This window comes from Cavia porcellus, unplaced genomic scaffold (assembly GCF_034190915.1).
Source record: "Cavia porcellus strain 051 isolate PalLab524CR breed Dunkin Hartley unplaced genomic scaffold, mCavPor4.1 scaffold_2, whole genome shotgun sequence".
NCBI classification, from domain to species: domain Eukaryota; kingdom Metazoa; phylum Chordata; class Mammalia; order Rodentia; family Caviidae; genus Cavia; species Cavia porcellus.
In genome coordinates, this window is record NW_026947485.1 from 30880491 (window position 1) to 30904244 (window position 23754).

A 23754-nucleotide genomic window follows, 5' to 3' on the forward strand; every position below is an offset into this window, starting at 1 on the left:
CTAAGGCTACAAAATCCCATATAAAGAGAGAAAGAGCGATCCACCTGTGATGCATTAAATGGTCTAACACTTTCTAAGAGAAGATGGGGGGAAAAACACTTTTTGCTGGTTTTTTTTTCATTTCTGTCTCATAACAAATAGCATTATTCTTTAGAAATTGCTGAATGTTGAGCTCCAAGAAGTGATTGTGGAAACTTTGAATCATAAATAACACTCACATGGTGAGGATGAAACTTGGATGTTATACCCCAAATCAGGAATAGAGCTCTGTCATTCCACAGGCTCAGGAGCATCATTGAATCTGCAAAACACCTCAGGGATAATTCATGTTCTGTGCCCACCCCTTATAAAAGTATATGACTCAATAGCCCAATGAGTAATGGGGCTGGCACCACAGGGCTAGGTGTGGTCGCTGTTCTTATGGGACCTCCAAAGGGACCCTGAAAGTGTCAGTGATGATGCAGTAATTTGTACATACCCTGCCCGAGTCAGTCCCGAACTGCTTCATTTTCCTGGTGTTAATGTGTCCATTATATACGCAAGTGTAGTTTTCTGAAAATCAGTCCAACCCTGCTTGCCTAAAAAAAAAAAATACTGGTTAAATATATAATATGGTAAATAAGTTTTAAAAATATAAAGCTCAAAATAAGCTTACCGAGTTAGATTTTCCTACAAACAGGGAGAATAGATTGTACTTCAGTTAAGTAATGCAGTATTGTAGGTAGGAAGTACAGTAATCAGCTCTGCTTGTACAGTTTGAGCATCTCTAATCTGAAACCCAAAATGCGAAATGTCCAAAATCTGAAACATTTTTAGTACCAGCATACTACTACAAGTGCAAAATTCTATACCACGCAACTTTGATTCATGCAAAAGTTATTAAAATGTTAAATAAAACTGCCTTCTGGTTACACAAGGTATGTACGAAGCATGAACATATTTTATGTTTAGACTTGGGCCCTGTCCCTGGGTGGAGTGTGATGTGGGGATGGAGGGGAGGGAGAGAGAGAGAGAGAGAGAGAGAGAGAGAGAGACAGAGACAGAGACAGAGACAGAGACAGAGAGAGGCAGAGAGAGACAGAGGTTGTGAAAATCTAAAAAACATCAAAAACTGAAATATTTTTTGGTCATGATCATTTTAGATTAAAAAGGCTACTCAAGTTATATTATTTTTATGTTAAAATTTCAGTCTATATCAGAATTAATTATAGTGTTATGCCTCAAGTGCTCTGTGGATTGGGTTTGATCATTAGTATCTGAGGTTACTTTGCAATGCCCACCTTCAAAGGACTTGTATTCCATCCGCCCTTCAGAGATTTGGCCCTTTTGCTGGCCCCTAGTGCCCAGACCTTGTCCCTGGGCTTTGCCCTGCTCTAATAGCTCATGGGGTTGTACTCTTTCCAATATGCAACACAAAAAAGGTGTGCCAATGCTATGCAACAAAAATTCTTTGGCAAAAAAAAATTATGTTCATCATGAGAACCAAGAAAGGTTTCTTAGCCAGGCATAGTAGCACATGCCTGTAATCCCAGCTACTTTCGAGGGTAAGGTAGGGGGATCACAAGTTCAAGGCCAGCCTCAACAGTTTAGTAAGACCCTGTCTCAGAAAATAAAAAGGTTGGGGATATAGCTCAATGGTAAGGTGCTCCTGGCTTCAATCCCCAATATTGCCAGTAAAATCAAAATCAAAATAAAACAGCAAAAATCAAAAAGCCTTCTTGGAGTAGAAGCCTTTGATCTGAACCTTACGGAAGGGTAGAGCTATGAGCCATGAGAACTGTCTGAAGCAGAGGGAGAAGCATAGCTGGGTGGGTGTGGAGAAGATGAGGGTACATGGAGGTAAAGCTTGGCTGCAGAAAAACTCTGCAGAGTACATATTGGTGACTAGGGACAGACAATCCTAAAAATACAGAATGTGACCAGTAACTGGGCAATATTTACTTTGCTTATCAGAAACAGCTTGTTTCTGAGCAAAGAATTTAAATGACTAAAAAGCCCATCATGATTATGTCCTGAATTAGTTTGTAGGAAAGAAATGAGGGGGAAATGATGAAATCCAAATAAAGTCTAGTTTATTTAAAAATATCATACTAACTCTTCATGTTAATATCTTAGTTTTGCGAATGTGAGACGGTTCTATAAGATGTTGACATTAGGGAAGCTGGTGGGGGCCTATAGGAATGAATGTCTGTACTATCTCTGCAACTCTTCTAAAAATTGGAAGTTACTTCAAAACGAATGGAAAGAACAACGGCATACCGCTGTGGGCCTCCATCTCCAACACAGGATTGACACATCAGGGGCACTGGGAGATAGTTTTTCTGGTTTTTACAACTGTGGCTTCAAGCCAAGTTCATACAAATAGAGCATTTGTTGTTTTACTGTGAGTTCTGGAAATCTGTTTCCTGTGTCAAAAATTTTTGTTTCTGGAATTCCACCTGCTCCTAAGAGCTGCTTCTTCCTGTGCTTCCCACAAGCGTGGGACAAACTCTTTAAAGTCCTAGGGCCACTCTAAGTACAGGCACAGGAGACACGACGGCCCTAGCTACCTTGGGCTGCTTTTCTTGCTTTCTGTACTGTTCTCCTGCTGTCACCATTCTATTTGACAGCACTGTGAGTGAACTCTGTCACATACAAGAAGAAGTAAACGCTTTTAAGACCAGTAGGCACGTAATCTGCAAAATGCACACATCTGAATTTACTGCATTTGTGGATGATTTTAAACTGGTCTCTCCATGAAGATCATTTACCTGAATCTGTGTTGCTGTGATTCTGCCACTCAGAGTATGTTCTAGGCAAATTAGATGGTGCACACTTGTAATCCCAGATACCTGGGAGACTGAGGCAGGAGGATTGCAAGTTCCAGCCCAGCCTGGGCAACTTAATGAGATCCTGTTGCAAAACAAAGCTAAAAGAAGTATGGGAGGGTATGGCTCAGTATTCCCTGTGTCCAATCTCAAGAAAAGAAAGGAGGCAGGAGAGGGAGGAAGGGAAGGAGGAAAAAGAGGAAGGCAAGAAGAACAGAAGGGAAGCTTTTCTAAAGCCTTTAATGCAGAGTAAGGGAAGATGACTGTCTACCAAAAATAACACAAACATATTTCATGCATGAATACTTGTATACAAAGAGCAGGGCATGAGGAAATGTGTGGCTTTTGCAAGATAATTGTTCAATGTTTTGTTTTTAATTCCACATACTTTGTATATGCCGTCTAAAAAGCTTGAGACTACAAATCTCTACAACAGAAGTTTACTAATAAAAATATAGAAGAATGTACCTATTTAAATGGTATGTGGAGTTTCCCCCAGTCTACAGCAGCCTACTAGGTTTAAGAGTTACCTTTTATACAACAATTTATTATCAAAAAGTATATCCTAGATTGATTGTTTAGTGACATTTATTGCAAAAGGAATTCAAATGCTTCCCAGTCAGGTATATATTTCATTTCCTGTGATCTCATCTCAAAAAACAGGTTCTCTTATGACTTTCTTTAGCATAAGCATAATCTTGGGTACCCAGGGCCACTCTTAGACACTGCTAATTTCAACTAGGAAAGAGAGTCTAATTTCTCAAGTTCTCTTGGAAAACACAACAGAGCTTTGCTTTTTTTCTTTTAAAACAAAGTTTGAAAGTTTAAAAAGATCACACAGAAGCAAAGAAAGAATTCAACCTTTCAGTTTTTGATTTGTTTAGTGACCTTATGATAAGCCAACAAGGTGAATTAGTGTGACCAGCTCAGTTAACTGCCTGAATTTGTGATTTGACTCTGGAATCGTCCACCTGTTTACTCTGACAAGTTACCCTCTGAACTTTTCCCACCTTATTTGTAAAAGATCAAAAAGAAGAGCAGCCAGATATATTTGTAGAATTTAGTGAGATATTACAGAGTAACCTTAGTACATTGCTTGGCATTTATTAAAGACTTACTAATTAATATACTTTATTTTAATAATAGTTATTATACTTTTTATTATTTTATCTTTGAAGTTTCAACCATGTCTTAATGTCACTGAACACTAAAAAGCTTAAAATGGTAAATTTTGCATTACACACATTTTAACAGGGGTGGGAGTGGAGCTTGGTAACGTAGACCTTGGGTCCAATTCCCTGTACAAGAAAGAAGACACAAGAATTGAGGGTTTGGGGAGAAGGATTAATCTGTATATTTGACAGTAATGAATGAAAATAATCTAAATACAAAAATCACTTCTCAATTTAAAAAAGCACACACACAGGACACTAGACAAGGAGAACAATTATATTATGAAAAAAAAAAACAAAACTACACTGAACTGAACTGGGATCTAGTTAATATCACTGTGTTCTTGACCAAGTCGTGCCACCTTTCTGACCTCAGCTTTCAGCATGGGGCCAGTTCGAGTAGGACTGAAAGAGGTCACAGATTACTTTGCAATACATATACACTGATATTACTGAGGCCAGAATCCCTAGTGCTTTTTATCTGTTTCTGAAACAGATGCAGGATATTATAGAGAACTGCAGGGAAAATGTCCTGTTCCTAATGCATTTATTTGGTTACAAAAACAGCAGCCCATTTAATAATGTACTATGAAACAAGCCCTGACAAATTCTGATTGATGGAAACTTGCTATCTTGACCTGATTAATGGGAAATGCCCTGGGTCCCCACAGGCCCTCCTCTCTCTCTCTCTCTCTCTCTCTCTCTCTCTCTCTCTCTCTCTCTCTCTCTCTCTCTCTCTCTCTCTCTCAGGCACCTCCTCCACTCCCAAAAGCCCAAAGCCCAGAACAAATTCAAGGAAGTTCCTGAATGAGATCCCAAGCCTCCCAAGGGATAATAGAAAGAGCTCAGAAGCAGGTACCACAGTCCTGGGTGATTTTTAGTGAGTGATTCAATTTCTTAGTATCTCAATTTTCTCACTGCAAAATGAGGAAACTTGGACTTTTCAATATTTCTGCTTTAATGATCTATGAGGTTGTATTACAAAGTACTTTGAAATTTTGAGAATCTTTTTCTGTTCTTTTTGCCTACATTTGGAATAACCATCATTGGAAGTGACCTCATGGGTACCTTGAATTCCACCCACCTCTGTACCACACCTCTCTTGTCCTAACTCAATATGAACCATCCTAGGGGGAGAGACGGACTTACTTACACCCAATGCCACTACTGTTTAACAAAATTCAGATTTACTTAGGGCAATATAAGGATTTTCATAAACATCTGCAATTTAGTTTTTAAAGTTTTAAATTTATTATTTTGTTTTGGAAATTTAGAGTGGTGACTTTCTCAAGTCTCTTTCCATTTCTTCTGCCCAGGGCATCCTGGGTCTAATACAATGTTATCATTGCAAGTTTTACCTCCCAACCGCCATTTGAAAACCTGTCTCAAAGGACTTGTTTTCACAGATGGAGAAAAATCTAGGAAATGTCTGCTTCTGTTTTCAACTCGTAGAAAGCAGCTCTCAGAACTTACTGGGGCAGCCCATATCCCCCAAAGCCACCCTGGGACCACCTCAAAGTGAAAAATGTCATAAAAGTGCTAAAATCACATACATTAATAACATCTCTTGTTTCAAAACATGCTTTACAATTTTCTTTATGATCATGCTCCCCAGCCATAGAAGCCAAAGAAGACCTCCAGCTAATACCCACGGGTAATTTTAATTTTATCATTTTTGCCAGCTCTCAAGGTGGTAATGAACAAAGCAGAACCCTTGTTGACATGACGTTTATCTCTTGCTAATAAAAACCTCGAATCTTTACTTAGATGTTAGAGCAGCATTTTAATTTCCCAGAACGGCGATTGAAAAAGAGAAACAAAGGCCAGGGATTTAGCTCAGCGGCTCAAATGGTTGCCTGGTAAGCACAAGGTCGTGAGTTCCATCCCTGGTACCAAAAAAATAAAAAATAAAAAAAGGAGCCCAGCCATTAAGGGACCTAAAAGCTTGGGCTGCGGATATAAGCTGTTGTCAATGTTGTTTTTGGTTGTTGTTTTTAAGTTTCTTATCTTTTTGTTGCTTACAAATAGTAAGACCTTCCAATTTTCTGCACTCTAAGAGGTTTTATTTTTTTCCTCATATTGTCAGCAGCCAGGAAAGGGGTGCAGAGGTAGGTGGGAGAAGCCCAGCATACACTGCCCTCTCATCTTTTTCCTAGGTGGACCACAGCAACAGGAACGCGGGATTACTGGTCTCTATCGACTTTGGGCTTCTGGTCACCTGCCTGTGGTGCTACAGCTGGCCCCCAGTACTCTCTCTTGGCCCCTTCCTGATTCTTTTCCCACCTCACTGGCTCATTTTCCTCTGCCCACCTCTTACTGGAAGAAGAGCCTGCATGACTCAGTCCTGAGACTCGCCCAGTCTATGGCGTTAAAGACAGTTCATCAGAATTGATTCCCAATGGATGTCTTCAGCCCTGACCGCCCTGCTGAGCTCAGATGTTCCCATTTGTCTGCCTTCCTGATTCCTCTCTGTCTGTATGTCTAATAGACATTTCCAACTTAATATGCCCACATCAAAACTCCTGGCCCTCCCAAATCGTCTGTAATACCTGTCTTCCTCAGCACAGCCATTAGCAACAGCATTCACGCAGTTAGGGAGGTCAAAACAAAGAATCATCCTTGACTCCTCCCTTCCCTTGCTCTAGAGTCCTGCCAGCTCTTTTGCCACAGTGTGGTCTGACTCTGTCCTCACTCACGTAATCTGCTACCAGCCTAGTGAGAGCCTCCATTGCTACTCATCAGACGATTATGAAATCCTACAACTGTTTCCCAAATTTGAATTGTTTCCCTGTGACAATCCGTTCCCAATCCAGTACTTAATGCAATTTCTTTAAAATAAAAATTGGATAATGCCAGTCCCTTCTTTAGACTTTTCAGAGGTTTATCTCTGCGAAAGCCCGCTGTACCCAGTTGCCTCTCGCAGGTTATCTCCCTGCTTTTTCCTCCTGGCCTTCTTTCTTGGCATGTGTACAACATGCACGTTACTTCTTGCCTATTCAAGAAGTATGCATCCTACCAGATGCTCCTTCTGTACCTCTTTTCTCATCTGCTCTCCCTCCTTCTCCCCTGCAATTCTCTGAAAATGTTGTCTCTTTAAACTCTGCACTGAATACTGTCTCTAAAATATTGTACCACTCTCTGAGCCCCAGCTCATCATTTGATTTTACTTTCTTCGTAGAATTACCTAAAATTATTTAGTTGCATGTCTCCACATTTATTTTCCCTTTTCATCCATCAGAGGCCTTGTTTTGTCTTTTACTGTGTCTCTGAAACATAGACCCAAGAACTTGGAAGCATCTTCATAGCAAAATATTCCCCATCATCTGCTCTGGTGTCTCCAATACCACCATATGGCCGTGTGACGGGGTTTCCTTGAGTTCTCAGTGCATATAGTGGGGCAGATTTGCTACTACTGGCTAAAATCTTTTGTGAGATGTCTGGAAAGCAGTTAGTATAAACGGATGTCAGGAAACAGAGACAGAGATAGTGAAAGGGGAGGTGTGAGAGAAACAGAATGATCTTCATTTTGCTGAGATTTGGATCAGATCAAGAAAACACCAAGTACACTTTGTTAAAATACCAGAACTTTGACTAAGTAAGGTGGAACAGCCCCATGGTAAGTTAAGGGCCATCTAGACATAAAATCACCTAACACTGCAAAGTTGTGATACCCTATGCAACTGATCTTGTGGGTAGCATTTCAGTTCAGAACAAAGTACACCTACGCTTGTACATGTTATAACAACTCACATTTGAAACAGGGAAGGCTCTGAGTTTGCCATAAGAAGTTAACACCAAGGAATTTGCCCACTAAGTAGAAAACAAATGTTCTATTTCTTGGTGATTGAATGTGTTTTATTCTGAAAGTACCTAGAAATTTGGGGTGAGGATGGTGGGATTTAAACCCAGGTAATGCTGAACTACATCCTCAGCCTTTTTTTAAAAAAATTTTGAAGCAAGATCTTGCTAAGTTGCCCAGGATAGCATTGAGCTTTCAATCCTCTTGCCTCAGCCTCTCGACTAGTGAAAGTACTCAGAACGTTATTGAATAATATTGCTACCTCAAAATGATTCATCCCAACATTTGTGTCATTAATAATGATTGATAGCTTTTTGTTATGCAAATCTTGGAGGCAGGCCCCTGCTGTCATTGCAAGGCTTCTCTGTGTAAGGAGAGTGTCAAAACCTTCATGTGTCAGAATGAAAGGGGCTTGGTGGACCTCGGCTACAAAGACAGTAACTGAAACTTGAGAGCCCACTTTGCTTTTCTTAACATCTCCCACTGTCCTTTCCCTCTTAGAACATTGTTACCCATGCTCTCTCTGCACACCTCTTTCCCCATAGCACTCACGAATTACTGTGTTATTAATTTCTCAGACATTCAGCACCTATCATAATTTCTCAGACATTCAGCACCGATCAAGCGTTTCTGTTGTGTCTGTTTCCTGGACTCCTGTGTGTGGTGTCTGTTTCAATAACTGTTTCCGTGGTTCCAAAATATAACGATATTGATATGACAAAGAGTTGGTCAAACAGAAATGATACAAGGACAATCATTGTAATTCAGACATTAATTCCCACTTAGCAATAGATGCAGCCCTTGATGACTCACTGGTTGTGATCCTCATTCCCCTTCATAGGTCACTTTTGTTTGTGGATGTGACTAGACTGGCACTTTCTCCTCTCCAAGGCTGTGGAACTTGGGAAAGTTAATAATTAAACAATTTTGAAAAAAGGTTTTAACATTGTTAATAGTTTGGATCTGGAATGTCTCCCAAATGGTTCATGTGTTGGAGATTTTGTCTCCACTGTAGCGATGTTCAGAGATGGGACTTTTGGAAGGGATTGAATCATGAGGGTTGGGACTTCATCAATGTATTCATGCATTGTTGGGTTCATAATTTGATTGGTTATTAGGAGGTAATGGGAACTTAGGAAATGGGGCTGAATCGAAGGGACTGGGTCCTTGGTAATGTGGTCTGGGAGAATATTTCTTGTCTTCCTCCTCCTCTTCCCTTTCTATGCTTCTCCTAGCTGTTAGGAGGTGAGCAGCCACCTTTTCCACATGCTCCTGCAACCATGATCTTCTGCCTTGTCTCCTGCCTAATGTATAGACAGAAGACTAGACTGAAACCTCTGCAACCATGAGCCAAAATAAACCTCTCTTCCTTTAAAATGTTTACTTCAGGTGTTTCATCAAGGCGATGGAAAGCTGACTGACACAAATATTCTTTGGGAAAAGTGATGAGTAAAGGACCCTGGAGAAAGAAACTCTGTGCAGATCTCTGTGGTACTCATTAGGACCCAGACCATAAACAGTGTTCTGCTACAGTTCAAGAAAATAACCAAGTTGTGCCAAAAGTGTGGTCGACTACACCACCAGGGATTCCTCTGTTACACATTACAATGTTCTTCCCCCGCCCTCGCCACTCAGCCTCTCTGTGATTGTCACTTTAGGAGACCAGGAATATTGCAAAACAAACATCTGGAAGCATTGATATTAAACAGAAAAGAAATGCCTTGCAAGACTAGCCACAGGTCAGGAAACTAATCTTATCAGTGGTTCTGGAGACCACAATTCTATAATCCATGTAGATGGGTGTTATGTTACTTTGAACATGCATGTTTTCTTTCCATCCACAGTAGGCATCCTGTTTTGGAAAAATTACTATGACCAATTCTTAGAGCTTTGTTCATTTTAGAACCCCTGTAGATATTTTATTTTAAGAAACAAGAGGAGTAGGGAAGTCACAGCTTCTCTAGAGTCTTAACAACAAGGAAAATATGCATGTGTTTGTGTATATTTTCTTTTGCTCATTCAATTCATTTATTTATAAAATTTTCTTTATTTTGTGATGCTAGGAATAAAGCTTAAGGCTTTGAACATCTTGCTAAGCAAATGGTTTATCACTGAGAGGTGGCTCCAGCCCCTATTTTGTTTTAAATTTTTATTTTTTGGAGACAAGCTTTTGCTATACTCGTTGTCCAAGCTGGTCCCAAATTCCTGCACTCAAGAGATCTGCCTGCCTCAACCTCCTGAGTAGCTGAAGTTAGACATATATGCCTCTTAACCCAGCTATAGCCTTTACTTATAAAATTTCTATAGCCTTAAAATGGCCACCTAGAATTTCCATGTCATGTGCTCTGTAGATCGCTAGCAGCAAAATCTCTGTGGAGTTTTTCTTTAAAATATGCTTGGACCCCACCTTTACTTATATAATTTCAGGGAACTTACCTGAACATCTACATTTTACTCTGTCCCCCAGAGGGTCTCGGGCACAGACTCAGAACTACTGAGCTAGAGAGAAGCCTCTGTCTGCTGGTTCAGCTATTAAGGCACAGAGATGCATCTCCGTGTGCCTGCTCTCCTCTACCTGAAATGAGTTGCAGTGACAGCTCCTGCATGGTTTGTCTGTGGGGATCCCGCAGTTCAAACATAGGGCTTTGCTCATGCTAACCATGTGTTCTAGCACTGACCTAAACACCCAACCCAACCTCAGGTCCATAGTTGAAATTTTATTATATTTTTAGGGGCTCATGTTGCTCAAGAACACAATATTCTAAACCACTTTAAAAGCATGCTTTTCCCTTTGCATGGGTATTGAAAGAAAGGAATTGGAGTTGGCAACATGGTGTACACATAGTCCCAACTACGCAGGAGGCTGCAGCAGGAGGATCTCTTGAACCTATGAGATTGAGGCCAACCTGGATAACTCAAGGAGACCTCATTTCAAAAAGAAAAAGCAAGAGAACTGGGCACTGGGCCAGATGATGCACAGATTTCACTTGTCTTATTCCTGTTAATGCTAGAGGGGTCCTTCAATATGTGAGAAATAAGAAATGTAGGACTTTTCACTCACAAAGCTAAACAAATCTTTTGGTGTTCTAGAAACAAAGACGGCAAAATCAAATTGTTTCTGAATCATACCGTGTTATACTTTGGAAAAACAGAAGCATACAGCCATGCAGACAAAGGAGTCACTATGGTCATTTTCTGAGAAGTTTGAGGCCCATTTCAGCATGAGACAGGATTAACGGCACCTTTCGATCCAGGATTCTGGTGTAAATACAGAAACCACAGTCGTGTGCAGGCCTGAGGGGGACAGTAGAATGTGGAAGTGGGTTTGGAAACCAAAATATTATGTCAGCAGTTTTTTCTTCCATTCATTCTCCTTTATCAAAACCAACTTTTTAACTCAGGGACTCAGTTAATGAAAACATAGATAATTTCATTTAGAAAGCCCAAGAGCTTTGTGTTTATAGGTTTAAAAAATTTTCTTCCCCTTCCCTCCAGGCAGAAGTGTTGGAGGGTTAATTTTCCTTGTAGAAACACTCTTAATGAATCAGTGCTGGTGGACTTCCCCCTCAGCATAAGGCAAGGTCAATTCTCAAACAGAATCCTACAGCTGGAATCTTGTGAAAAGAAATAAAACCACAAAAACAGTTTCACAATTCAAGCCTTCCTTTTTATTTCTAATACCCTCGAAACCTCTTCAAACTTATTTTTACTTCTGTAAATTTTTTTGTCATATAAAAGTGTTTAACAATAAAAATGGCGAACTGTATCTCAGGGTTTGAATCATTCAGACAAGTACATCTGATACACTGGATGATGTGTAGGTTACACACAACTGTTACACCACTTTACCTGAAGGACTTGGGCATCCTTGGATTTTGGTACCTGTGGGGGCCCTGGAACCAATCCCTTGCTGGTGCCAAGGGACGATTGTAATCTTTTTTGGGACAGCTTTATCTGTAATGGTAGTTGGGGAGATTCGGGGAAAATGTTCAGAAAAAAAGATACCCTGGTGTTTTGAAATTATAATATATTAAGGGATGACATTTTTTTCACTGGTTTTGAAATTCCTACAAAGTATGGTTCCAGACAAAAACTCTCAAATAATGGTCAGGTTCCAGCATCCACACATTTTCCTCTATGTAAAATAGGGAGGCCCACCCAGAAAGTGGGAATCTTGGAACCAGTAGCTTAGGGAACTAGAAGAGCTCCAGGCGCCAATCTATAGCATCAGTTCAGAGTGTGTCCCTGATGGCATTTCAGGGTATATAATGAAAGTAGCCAGGGATAGATGATTGGTGTGAAGCCATCTTATCATTTGAGAGAAGCAGAGATATAACCTTCTACATTTCTTACTGTGTGTATATGTGTGCATTCATTCTTGCACACATGTGCACACACGAGGAGATGGAACCCAGGGCCTCCTGCATGCTCGGCAAGCACTGTGCTACTGAGTCACATCCTCAGTCCTGCATTCTTATTTTGCCATTTTGCCATAAAACACTCTATCCCTTTATGCTTCTCTGCAAAGCTCATCCCTTGGAAAATTTCCCTGATCACAATCATGAGGCCCGTAAGTCCTGTTTCTTTATATTACTCATTTTACGTGCTGGGCCAGTGACATTGCTTGCTTCTGGACACACAGCTCAACCCAACTCACAGGTTATAAAAGGGGCTTCCTCGATGCAGGTTAGGTGTCATGTTGCACCCCTGACTCCGTATCAGATTGTTTTTAATTCTAATCTCAGCCTGTGGTGGCTGCGATCACATCACAGATAGGCTGCTGTTGCTTTCTGTAAGTTCTCACAGAAAGGCTAAAGAAGGCAAACAACAAATACAGTGAAAAATAGATTGGAAATCTAAAGGATAGAGGAATAGAGAAAAAGTAAAGATTAGTTTCACATCTCCAAAGGAGAGTCCAGTTTGTGGCAGGAATCACCTCCTTTCAACTGGCCAAAGTACCCCCGATCCTGTTATCCTGAGCCTGCTGGTACTCATGAATACACAGAGGGCAGTTAGTAATTTCTGACCAAGGCCTGGGCTATGGGGGACATCACGAAGCCCCTAGGGCTCCACTTCTAAGGAGGATGCTGTCAGGGTTGAGCGATGGTCAGCCTGCCCCTGGAGTGATCACCTCCTGGACTTTTGTACCTTGCTTACCTCACTTGCTCCATTCTAGCGTAACCCAGTCACTACATGTGATTACAGTGGAAAGGAGACAATTGATAAATCACCTCCCTCCCCAGACGGCCCCACTGAGGCTCTGAAGAGCCTCCTTCTCTTGCTTCATCAGCTGCCCATCTTATCCAAGCCAGTACTGATCAACTACTGCACCACGTGTTGGCTCTACTTGGCATGAAAATGGGAATTCAGTGCAGTCTGGCATCATTGTCAGGTTCTGATTCTCTATAACTTCTACTCACAAAAGTTAGGACTGCCAGTCCTCCACAATGTTTCTAGTTCATTCTGTAGTCCTAACCTTGGGTCACAGATCTCCATAATTAGCACTGATGCCACCATTAGTTTGGGCCTGAGTAGATCCTGGTGGCAGTATCCTTAAAGTGCCTGAGCCATGCAAGCAGCACTAACAGGAAGACTTAGCTTCCTCTGTCCTTGTTTCAGTTCCCCCTGGATCCCTCATGTAGGAAGTTGGCGACAACAGTCGAGTGCCAGCTCCTCTGATGTATATACCTCAGAGTACCTCACTGCCATGTGGACCCAAGACAAGAAGAATAAAAGGAAAGGAAAGGCTTGCAGGGAAAAAGGGACAGTGCAGGATGGAGAAGGCAAATCAGTGGCCTTCCTGGGAGCTGCTTATCATTCTAGGTGCTCCAGGTCTTCAGGGAGGGTCAGAAAAGGTGTGACCAAAAATGCAAAGGGAAACAAAAATTTTCAAGAGGGCACATATGCATAGAAGGCTGAGTAGACGTGTGCCAGTAGTCATAGGTTCAGAGTGAGGACCTAGTATGTGTGAGCCAGGCAGCTGATAAGTACTCAAGATGCTGAAATGAAGAAGCAGCCTCAGCCCTGGAGAAACTGAGGAACAGCAGGGGCATAGGTGCTTTTCATAACTGCCTTGTGGCTGGGACAGAATGGGCACTCCTGTCCCAACCTGATAGTCTAGCCAAGAGATCGTGGAAAGGATTTCTCCTGAGCTACAGAGTATATTCATTCATTCATTTATTGATGTATTCAATAGATACTGTCTAAGTGCCTTCCAGAAGGCTGGGGTGTGATACAATGACATATAGTTTAAGGATAGAGCAGAAGTTAGAAAATTTATAAAACTATGAGTATGCAGAATTGATGATGTTTTAGGGCTACTGAAGAGACTCTTCTTCATCTCCTGGCCCCTCAAAGCTTCCTGACCCCTTCCATCATTGGGGATTCATTCCTTTTTCTGAAATTCATTCCATATTTCTTCTTCAGTGCAGTAGAATTAGATTTGGACACAGAAAAGACCAGTCAGGGTACTTGATGCCAGCGTTAGGTGTAGGAGAATCAGTAGGTACAGACAGGAGGACAGACAGGACAGACCACCCCTTTACTATCTCCCTGGGTGTGTCTGCAGTTACTTTCGCAGGCCCTATGATTTTCCTAAGCCAGCTAATCCTGCTTGCACATGGTTTACGGTACATGTTGCAGACAGCCCCCGGCTCTGTCCACTGTGAAAACATGGGACACCCAAGTAGAAGGGAATGCTGAATGACACCACGTGGGTGTGCAGTGGTTTGTGACCGGAAGGTTCCCTGGAAGCAATTTGCAAAGGAAGCCTTAGAAAACCACCTGGATGGTTATTGTAAATTAAAAAAGGAAGAGATGCCACTTTTTTCCTGAATAATTTTTAATACTAGGTTTATGACTGGATACATGTGATAGTCATTACAGCTTATTTAACTCTGAAATTATCTGGCCCCTCAGATTCCCTTGAGACCATTGGGAATCACGGGTTAAATTTTTTAAATAATGTCTGCAAGGATATGATATGCTTTTGCTTCAGGAGAATAAATGCAAATCTTTAAAAAAAAATTCTCTCTAGGAAGGATCTTTATTGTTTCTCATATCAGTGGTGTCTTCCACAATGTATCAGAGTTTAGAAATTCACTCAGGCCCCCAGAAAATCCACTGGCTTGCTCACATCCACTATTGAACCTCTCGGTCTCTGAATTCCAGTTGTGCCTCTTCTGTCGGGTTGTTTTGGAGAAAGTCCAAAAGCATTCTAAACCTCGAGCTCAAATCTCAGAGGTTTCCACTTCTGCGGAGCCGAACGTGTCATCAGGAGCTGAGTGAGTTACACGGAACAGCTGCACACGGTACCGCCACCCTCTCCCCAAGGATGACAGCCTTGCCGAGCAGGGCGTTGCAAGCATTCCTGAACAAGCCAGCTAATCTGGAGGCCCAGCCTGCTGGCCGGGGAGGCTTCTGGGACCACAGCATTGTATAAACTCCTATCTACAAAGCACCTCTTCTTCAGAGGACCACAGCGGAGGGGCCTGGGAGGGGGTGGGAGAGTTTCCTTTCAGGGACAGGATATTCTCTATCATTAGCTGCTCACAGGAAGGGAAATGGGAAAGCAAGGGTTCTTTTCAAGTTGAGGTGGGGGAGCACCTAGGAGTAGAGAAAATGCCTGATTTGGGAGTGGCGGGGGTGGGGCGGTGGGAAGGTGGGGAGGTGGGGGATACTTATGTTCCAACAATTAAATGCAAATGTAAATATTCAAATCCTTTTGAACTTTGAAGTTTAGTTTAACACATGCCAGCACTCCAAAGAAGTTTTATGAGGATGTCAAAGGTGTGTTGTGGCACTTTGGTGACTTAACGGCTTCATCTGCAGGTATAACCAGGCAGCTCCATGTGCTTGGAGTTTGGATTCTAGAAGTAAAGGCAGTGGACCTGTGATCCCTGCTCAGAGGCACACTCACCTGCTCTGTGTCTCTTGGCTTCTTCTGCCCCTGGCAGGAGCAGAGGATCTGGTTTGCCTCCTTATCCGTCTGTGCCTGGCTTGTCAGCCAAAACTATCATCTCCTCCGCCGGGAAGGCCCAGGAAAGCTCCAAGACATAATTTGTAGCACACAGCACAAGATCCCTTTTGCTAGCTTCAATGAACAGCAGCAGGCACCCTTTATCTAGCAATTTTTTTTTGTCTTTTTCTTTTTTATCGGTATCAGGGATCAAACTCACGACTGCCTGCTTGCAAGGCAGGCGCTTATGCCGCTGAGCTAAATCCCCAGCCCCTTATCTAGCAATTTAAGCTGACCTTTGTGAGGCTGTACAAGAAAATCCTAGAGAGATCATTTTCCTATTGAGTTATAGGAAGATATAAATTTGGAGTGCCCCATCACATTTTTATTTTGATATGCCTAAAATAATAACAAAAGGAAATATTTCAACATGAAAAGGCAGATATGATTGTGTTATTGTAGGGGGCAAAGCTGGGAAAAATGAAAATCCTTAGTTCTGTACCAACCCACATGATACACGGTTCTTTTAAAAAGGAGAGAGCCATTTATACAAAACCTTGTCAACCTGCCTCAAAGTGTAAAGGATTAGAAGATCTATTGAAACTGTTGTTTTATTTATTCCCTGCAGCAGAAGAAAAATCAATGACCACTTGGCAAGTCAGATGTAAATGAGTTATACAGGCCACTGACATGGTGGACAAAACTTTATAACAACCACATTTGCCGCTGTCAGGCCACGGGCTTCAGTGGCGCCAGCTGTAATTATGGCTGATCACCTCTAATTCAGAGCTGCCTGCCTTGATAAAGGTGTCACTGGGAGCCACTGTGGCATCCAGTCAATTGAGGATGTCGGTGACAGAGGGCAGCCTGCTGGAGAAAGCTCTTCCCAGCCCAACCCCAGGGTCACACAGACTCTTGGTTTTTAACTCTTCTCCTGAGTGCGGTGATAGTCCTTCAAGCTGTGATTTAAATTCCAAGGGATTCACATTAACAGCCCTGACCCCTAGCAGAAAAAGATACTTCTAAAAACTAAGAGATTTGTGCAAAACCAGAGTTGAGGAGTCAAGATCTCCTCTGCCTTGCAACACACAGGGACAGTTGTTTATCACCTGATTTACTAGCCACAAAAGCAATTAGGAGCAATCAACTATAGCAAAAGCTGTGATTGTGTTTGCAAGAAAAAAAAAATTGCACCATTGCGCATTTCTTCTGCTTTTGTGGTATAAAAAAAACTTCTAGTGAACTTCCCATTTAAAAAAAAAATTTTTTTTTTTTTGCAGGAAGCATAAAGGGTAAGGGAAAATAGAAAAATAAGAGAAGATAGGGTTAAAAAGTCTTGTTAACAAAACCGCTAAGTGTCTGGGCCGTCTGGGTAGAGCCTTGAGAAGGGAAGTGAGAAGGAGTAGAATTCAGCAATTAAAAGGGCTTCACTGTCATTTGTGAAGGATAATGTTTGACTCCCCCCATCACCCCAGGCTGTTTTTCCTCCCTCTGTAATTAAAAAAGAGACACACATACTACTTGTTCCCCTGTATCCTCTATAACGTCAGACTGCCCCACCTCCCCAGGCACCCCTGCAGCAAGCCAGGAGAAGGGTAGCCCATCTTTCGTTCTGGAAGGGAGGAAGCTACACATTTTTGGATGGTCCCCTGAAAGCAGAGTCCCGATCTCAGAAAGGCCAGGTTGTGTTCGCAGTGCTGAGGACCCTTCAGTATATCAAAGAGCCACCGGCACGAGCCAGCAGAAACCTGGCTGTGATTGCACAGTTCTTGATGCCCCAGACACTCGCGCACCTTTGGACCAGAAGTGATTTTGCCCTTGTTGACAGGGAGGTCAGATGGGAGAAGTCTCTGGAGGGAAGGTGGTTGGCATCTAGAAACAGAAAATCCCATTCAGCTCCAGGAAAAAAGGGCCCTGGGCAATGGAAACCCTGTCACCTGGTACTGAACTGAAGCCCGCCTGGGCTGGTAACTTGAGTTGGCCCTTCGTACTCTGTCTTTCCAACCTGTTCTCTCGCATGCCCTACTTTCCTCCTGACATGTGTCTTCATTGTTATTTCCCTTTCTCCAAATGCAGGAACACTTTTCTTTAAAACCAACTTTTTCTTTTCCATCAGAACTTTTCAGACCCCCGCTGCAGACCCCCTGGTCCTCCTCGGAGCTCTCAGATGGCAGCTGTCGGGCCATCCCGAGGCAGCACTGTTTCCTCCTCTGTTTACCCGTTTCTAAGGGCAATAGCACCGTGAAGGCTCCCTGAGTCTGGAACTCGGCCTGGGGCTGTTTTGGTTACATTGAAGTTTTTGCTTCAGTTCTGCCAGATTTAAATGGTGACTTCACCAGCACTGAGCTAAAAAGGAGAAGGAGGAGGAGGGTGAGCCCAAGAGAAAGAGAGAGAGAGAGAGAGAGAGAGAGAGAGAGAGAGCTAGCAAGCTGGAGGGAGAGAGCCAGAGCTAGGCGCTAAAGAAGGGCCAGTGCATTACATCATCGTTTGGCCTGGAATCAAATGGGAAGGATATGACTCACTCAAGCTAGTTAAGCTTTGGCTCAAATTCTACACACACTCATTCCAGAGCTCTCATGTTCTGCACCTCAGGAGGGAATTCAGCCTCAGTGATGTCCATGAGGTTTGTTTTTAATTTTATTTTCTTTTTCTTGATTTTAGAGGATTTTTGCCCCTACTGCTTTCTGTCCTTGAGGCTTCATCTTCCTCCTCCTCCTCCTCTTCTTTTTCTCCCCTTTCTCGCCTTTCTGCCTCCTTTGTTTGTCCTCTTCCTTCTCCTTCCCCAGCCCCACTGCTGCTCCTCTTCTGGTCCCGAACAGGCATTTCTTTTCACTTTAATCCGAGTTTTTTGTTCCAGTACAGAAACCTGAATGAGTTGAGCTGAGGCTGCGCTGAGAAAAAAAAAAAAATTTTTTTAAAGCCAAGCAAACCAAAGCCACAGGAGCAAAAAGCCCACAAATAAAAGGCGAAGCGAGAAAGCACAAACTCCCGGCAAAGTTTCTTTGCTGCGGTGTCGCTCCTAATCGGAGGAGACAGGGAGAGAGTTAAAATGCAGGGACCAATCGTTTGAATGGTGATGTAATGCAAGAACCGCAGGGTAGTTAAGTAATGTGAGAGCCTGGGGGTCAGGGTTGCAAAGCATTTACCTGCTCTCAAGGGGTTTTCAGTTTATTATCAATTGCAGTGACTGTAACTGGCTTCAGACTGCAATGTCTAATCATTCACAGACGCCCCTTTTTATCTTTTATTTTTAAAAGTAAAACTATATTATGGTATTTTTAAAAAAACATGATATTATCACAGCTGTGTATTATTTTCCACCACGATTCTCTCTCTTTTTCTCTCTCACTCACTTTTTTTTTCTAGTGGCTCAAAACGGTTGTCTTTTTCATAAAAGGTTGCAGCGATGGTGGATGAGTGGGGGAGTTCGTGTAACTAGTGACCTGTGGATGACTGTGCTATGAGTTCTTGATTGTGCTATTCTGTTTATTATTACGAATTTACTGCATGGGTTTTTAAAGTAATGCATAATGATCCTCAAAAGTAGTGACAGTCTCTCACTGATTATTTCAGCTGAGGTTAACAGCAATTGTGCATTTGCTTGGGGTTTTTAACTTTCTGATGTGCCACGTGACAATGAAGTTAACCCAGTGCTACCACGAAGACTTGTGTGTGCTTGAATTAATTTCAAGATAACCTGCTAGGTTAATGGGAGGGATGATAAAAACCAATTGATTGATTTGTCTTAGGAATACCTAATTAGTATATGAGAGTAGGGAATAAACACAAAGTACGTGGGAGGGACCTGGGGCAAATAATTGTGTGCCTAGTGCTTTAAGGATCTCGTGGAGAGACATTTGTATTTTCACAATTATTGCCATGTTTTTATTTCGTAAAACAGAGTTAGGCACTGTGATGCCTGGCCTGGGCTGTGGACTTTTTGAAATAACCTGGCTTACTAGTTGTAAACCAAAGTATTTACAAGGAGAGAGCTATCTGCCCTGAGTACTGTGGCCTGGGGCACACCCCCAGAGGTGTTTATGCTTTCATTTAATGCAGGTATTGGATGCCATCAATCATAACTTTTATGTGTCTTCTCCCTCCCTCCTTTCTAGGTAAGGTAGATGGAGAGAGGTAGGGGAGAGGTATCCTTTGGAGGAAATAGCACCCTTGTGGCGGTGGGGAATGGGCGTAGTGCAAATCCTGAACTTGAACTGGAGCACATTACTTAAACTATTGGGGTGCATTATAAAATGAAGGGATGATAAGGTGGACAATAAACCTCTCCCCTAAAAATGGAACTGGCCTTACCTGATCTCAGAAGTCCCTCCTAAAGTGCAAAAGATCTACTTCTGTATCTGTATTCTTTCAAAAAACTTTTGCTAAGATGTATTTGGCATAGCTTTAAAAAAAAAAAAAAAGAAAGAAAGAAAATGAAAAAAAATACATTTTAAATTAAAGATGAATTAGTACCTAAAATAAAATGAATGGAGAAGGGTGCAGAGGGGTTATTTTTTTCCTGTTTCAAAGGTTGTTTAATTTGTTTGTTTTTGCTATTTGACTAAAGTTTTCAAATGCTGCCTGTAAGGAGACCTCAATGAGATGTAATTATTGAGGTGAGTCTGTCCAAGAGCATCAGAAAACACAAGGGAGAGTTTTCGTGGCCAGTAAACTTCCCGAAAATCACACATTGATTCAGATTCATAAAATGGCGCTAAGAACATGGGTCATGTCTGTGATTTGGTTGCTTATATGGTACAGAGCAGTGTTTATAATGAATCTATGCCTATGAAAGAGTGTATCACAGCTTGAAGGTTAGCATAATTCTAACAGAAGACCAAGCTTTGTTTTTTGTTGTTGGCTTCTATTTGTCTGCTTGTTTTTGCCAAACCCAAGGCCTCACAGCTGCTAAATAAGTGCTCAGCCCCTCAGCGTTGGGAGTCAAGTTTTTGAATGAGACTATAGACTGAATACTAAAACTTTTAAGCATCAGGAAACGCATAATTATATAATTATATATATATATAATTATAATTTCCCAGGACATATTTCTGTTCCTCAGTCAAATTCCAAAGTAGTGGCCTTTTTATATTCTAGGATAGGAGCCTTACTGTATAACATACATTTATCTACCTATGGAGTCTGTTTAATTTTGCATAGGGAAGGACTATAATTGCTGATCTGGAGACAGAAATTCCCCGAGCTGAAACAAAACCTGGGCTAAAGATTCTTAGTCATTGTATGTAGTTTGGTGAGTACCAACTGTGTACTTGGGATGCTTTGGGAATAACAGAGCAGGATTGCTTCTTTTTAGAGCAATGCAATGTATGTTTCTTGGATGTAAGTTACATATCATCAGAAATGACCTACTGTGACTGACAGAGGGACAGGATGAGAAGTAATGGATGGGCTCAGCTTTGCCCCCTGTGTGCCAGGCATGACAGTAGGTGGCACCTTTGTTGTCCTGACTACCCATGGTGACCTAAAGGCAAAAGCCATTCATTCTGCTGATAGGTGACTGTTTCATTTTGTTTGAGAGGTTTTGCTTTGATTGTTTTGAATTGAAAATTTTGATTCAGATAATTTTAGATTCACATGCAATTGAGATAATTCAGAGAGATTCCACGAACCCATTAGCCAATTACCCCAGTGGTAACATTTTGCAAAAACTATAGCACAATACCATAACCAAGTCATGATCTTTGGCAAAATCCATCCATCTATTCAAGTTTTCCCAGTTTTGTTCTTACTTGTGTGTGTGTGTGTGTGTGTGTGTGTGTGTGTGTATGTGTGTGCACGTGCACACGTGTGTGTTGTTCTCATTGATATGAAAGCTCAGGCCCACTGTACATCTCACCATCATTTCAGACAAACATCACACCACCATTGAAACTTCTTAAAGAAAAAGGCCTCCTGGATTAACCTGTCTGTGAGAGCCCCCAGGCAGAAGGCTGGGAAATGCTGGTAGTGTTGTCCAGGTTTCCATTCCCTTGAGGCCTTTCCTCAGTAATGGCTTTGCCTGCCACGTGTAACTGCTAACAGATGAGGGACAGAACTTTGATGACATAGCAGAAGAGACACAGGTCCCACCTCTTGGTCTGCTGGACACAGAGCAGAGCAATGTGAACGCTCCATGGCTAAGTGTAGGCATGATGTCCTTCCTCTCTGTCCTCCCATGGTTCCCTTGTTAGACACATCTGTGACAAGAAGAGAGAACCTTGGGGAGGCAGGCAGCTACTGATCAGAGAAGCACTGTGGGTCTCCTGAAGAAAACATGGCCTTTGGAGACAAGACTTCTACTTTCTTATTCTGATGACTTTGGCAAACCATTGAACCTCCCTATGCCAGTTTTTATTTTCTTTATAAAATAAGGGTAACCAAGCCTGCCTTGGAGAGATGTGTTGAGGGGTAGGGATAATGTTTTCAGGTCCCTGGTGAGTGGCGAGATCACAGGGGAAACATATAACCTGCTGCATCACTGAAGATGGCAACGTGGTACCAGCTGGCATCAGTCACCACTGCAGGTGCCACCTCCCTAGACACCATCCGGGCTCCCCAGACTCCATCTTGTACCCAGCATCACCGAAGGCTCTTCTTTCTCCAATACTTTCTTTTTTATTCTAGAGATCAAGCAGGTCTGAGGATGCACCAGATGACAGAAGGAAAGGAACAATTCTGGTTAAGGTGACATGAGGCCTCCTATTGAAGACACCTCCCAGCTTTCTTGTATCCTAAGTGGAGGATGTGATAATAGGACAGTGCAGTTGGGAAAAAAGACCCTTGTATCTCTGTTTGTGCTCAGCTGTGGCTTTGCAAATGGTACTGTGAGGTGAAAGGGAAATGAACGAATCCAGTCACGAGCACTGAATTCTATTTCTCACTCTACTGGAAGACGCCTCTATTTGCCATTGTGCACATGTGTGGTGTGTATTTGTAGATGGATGAGGCTACCTTTTAAACTTGCTGCCTCCCTCTCCTATATCCTTTCAGGTAGTACAAATGGCGCTTCGGGAGATTTGCAAGAAGGAAACATCCAGAGTAACAAGTGGAAAAACATTATAACGGCAAAGTTGGTATAATGGCAAAGTTCTATGACATCAATGGGGCCCCAGAGGCACATAAAGGTTCCATGCTAGGGTGCCAAGTCTGTGCTGGAGTGGGCTGGGCGTCTTGAGCTGCTTTGTAGCACTGTTTTAGATTTCAGATTTTGCTTAGTTGCTCAGCATTGGAGCACATGCTTAGCATGTGCAAGGCCTGGGATTTAATACGTAGCACCAAAAAATATAGATAGTTTTTACCAGTCAGGAAGCTGAGGTCAACTTCAAGAGGCCAAAATGAGCACAGGCTTGAGAAGGAGTCATGTCCTGTGCCCGGCAGGAGACAAGGTGGGCAAACTGTGACCTGTACTTAAAGAAGAGCAGCAGCCATGAATGAAAGTGCTGGCTTTTCCTTCTGTTTCCTGCCTTGTCTGGCTCACATGACTCTCCATCCCTTAAAAAGGACTCACTTTTTATTGAGTAATTGGAAGATGTGTGTGCATCTACCTGAATAGGAAGGTACTGTGCGGGGAGATAGGAGATAGCCATGTTGAGGAAGAAAAATGGGCGGCATTGGAAATGTGGGCTAGACCAGTGTGAACTAGCTGGCCTAAATTTCATTTTGTGATGCAGATTTTGCTAGTCTGGTTGAACTGCATGACATTATAAGACTGATGTTATCGGAGGCATGCGTTTCATGAATTTCAATTGTAGTAAGAGCAGTTTCTTAATGAATTAGACTCTTAAAACCAGAAACTGTCTTGACTTAGTGCTCTAACATGCACTACACAGTGCACAACCACTTTAGAACAAGGCTGTGTGTCTTTTGTTCTTCTTGCTGTACTGGCAGCAGAGCTTATTTAATGATTGATGAGGCAATGCTGCACCCAAGAAGAATTAATCGATGGTTTGCTGTCCCTGTAGAGTGTGGGACAATCGTTAATGATACAATAGCCAAGACCTCTTCTACTACAAAGTCTTC

The 23754-nt window shown here is 42.2% G+C and overlaps 1 protein-coding gene across 2 annotated transcripts in view; it reads left to right on the forward strand.

Moving 5' to 3' along the window:
* Creb5 (cAMP responsive element binding protein 5) overlaps nucleotides 1–23754 on the forward strand; it is a 397557-nt gene that overhangs the window by 249927 nt on the left and 123876 nt on the right. Inside the window, exon 1 of one of the 2 annotated variants that reach the window (XM_063239966.1) lies at nucleotides 18209–18358. The exons of the other annotated variant lie outside the window; for it this stretch is intronic. Within the exon in view, the coding sequence (XP_063096036.1) occupies nucleotides 18312–18358 (47 nt within the window). The 5' untranslated portion in view covers nucleotides 18209–18311. Of the gene's footprint in view, nucleotides 1–18208; nucleotides 18359–23754 lie in introns of those variants that run through there. 2 annotated transcript variants of the gene reach the window in all.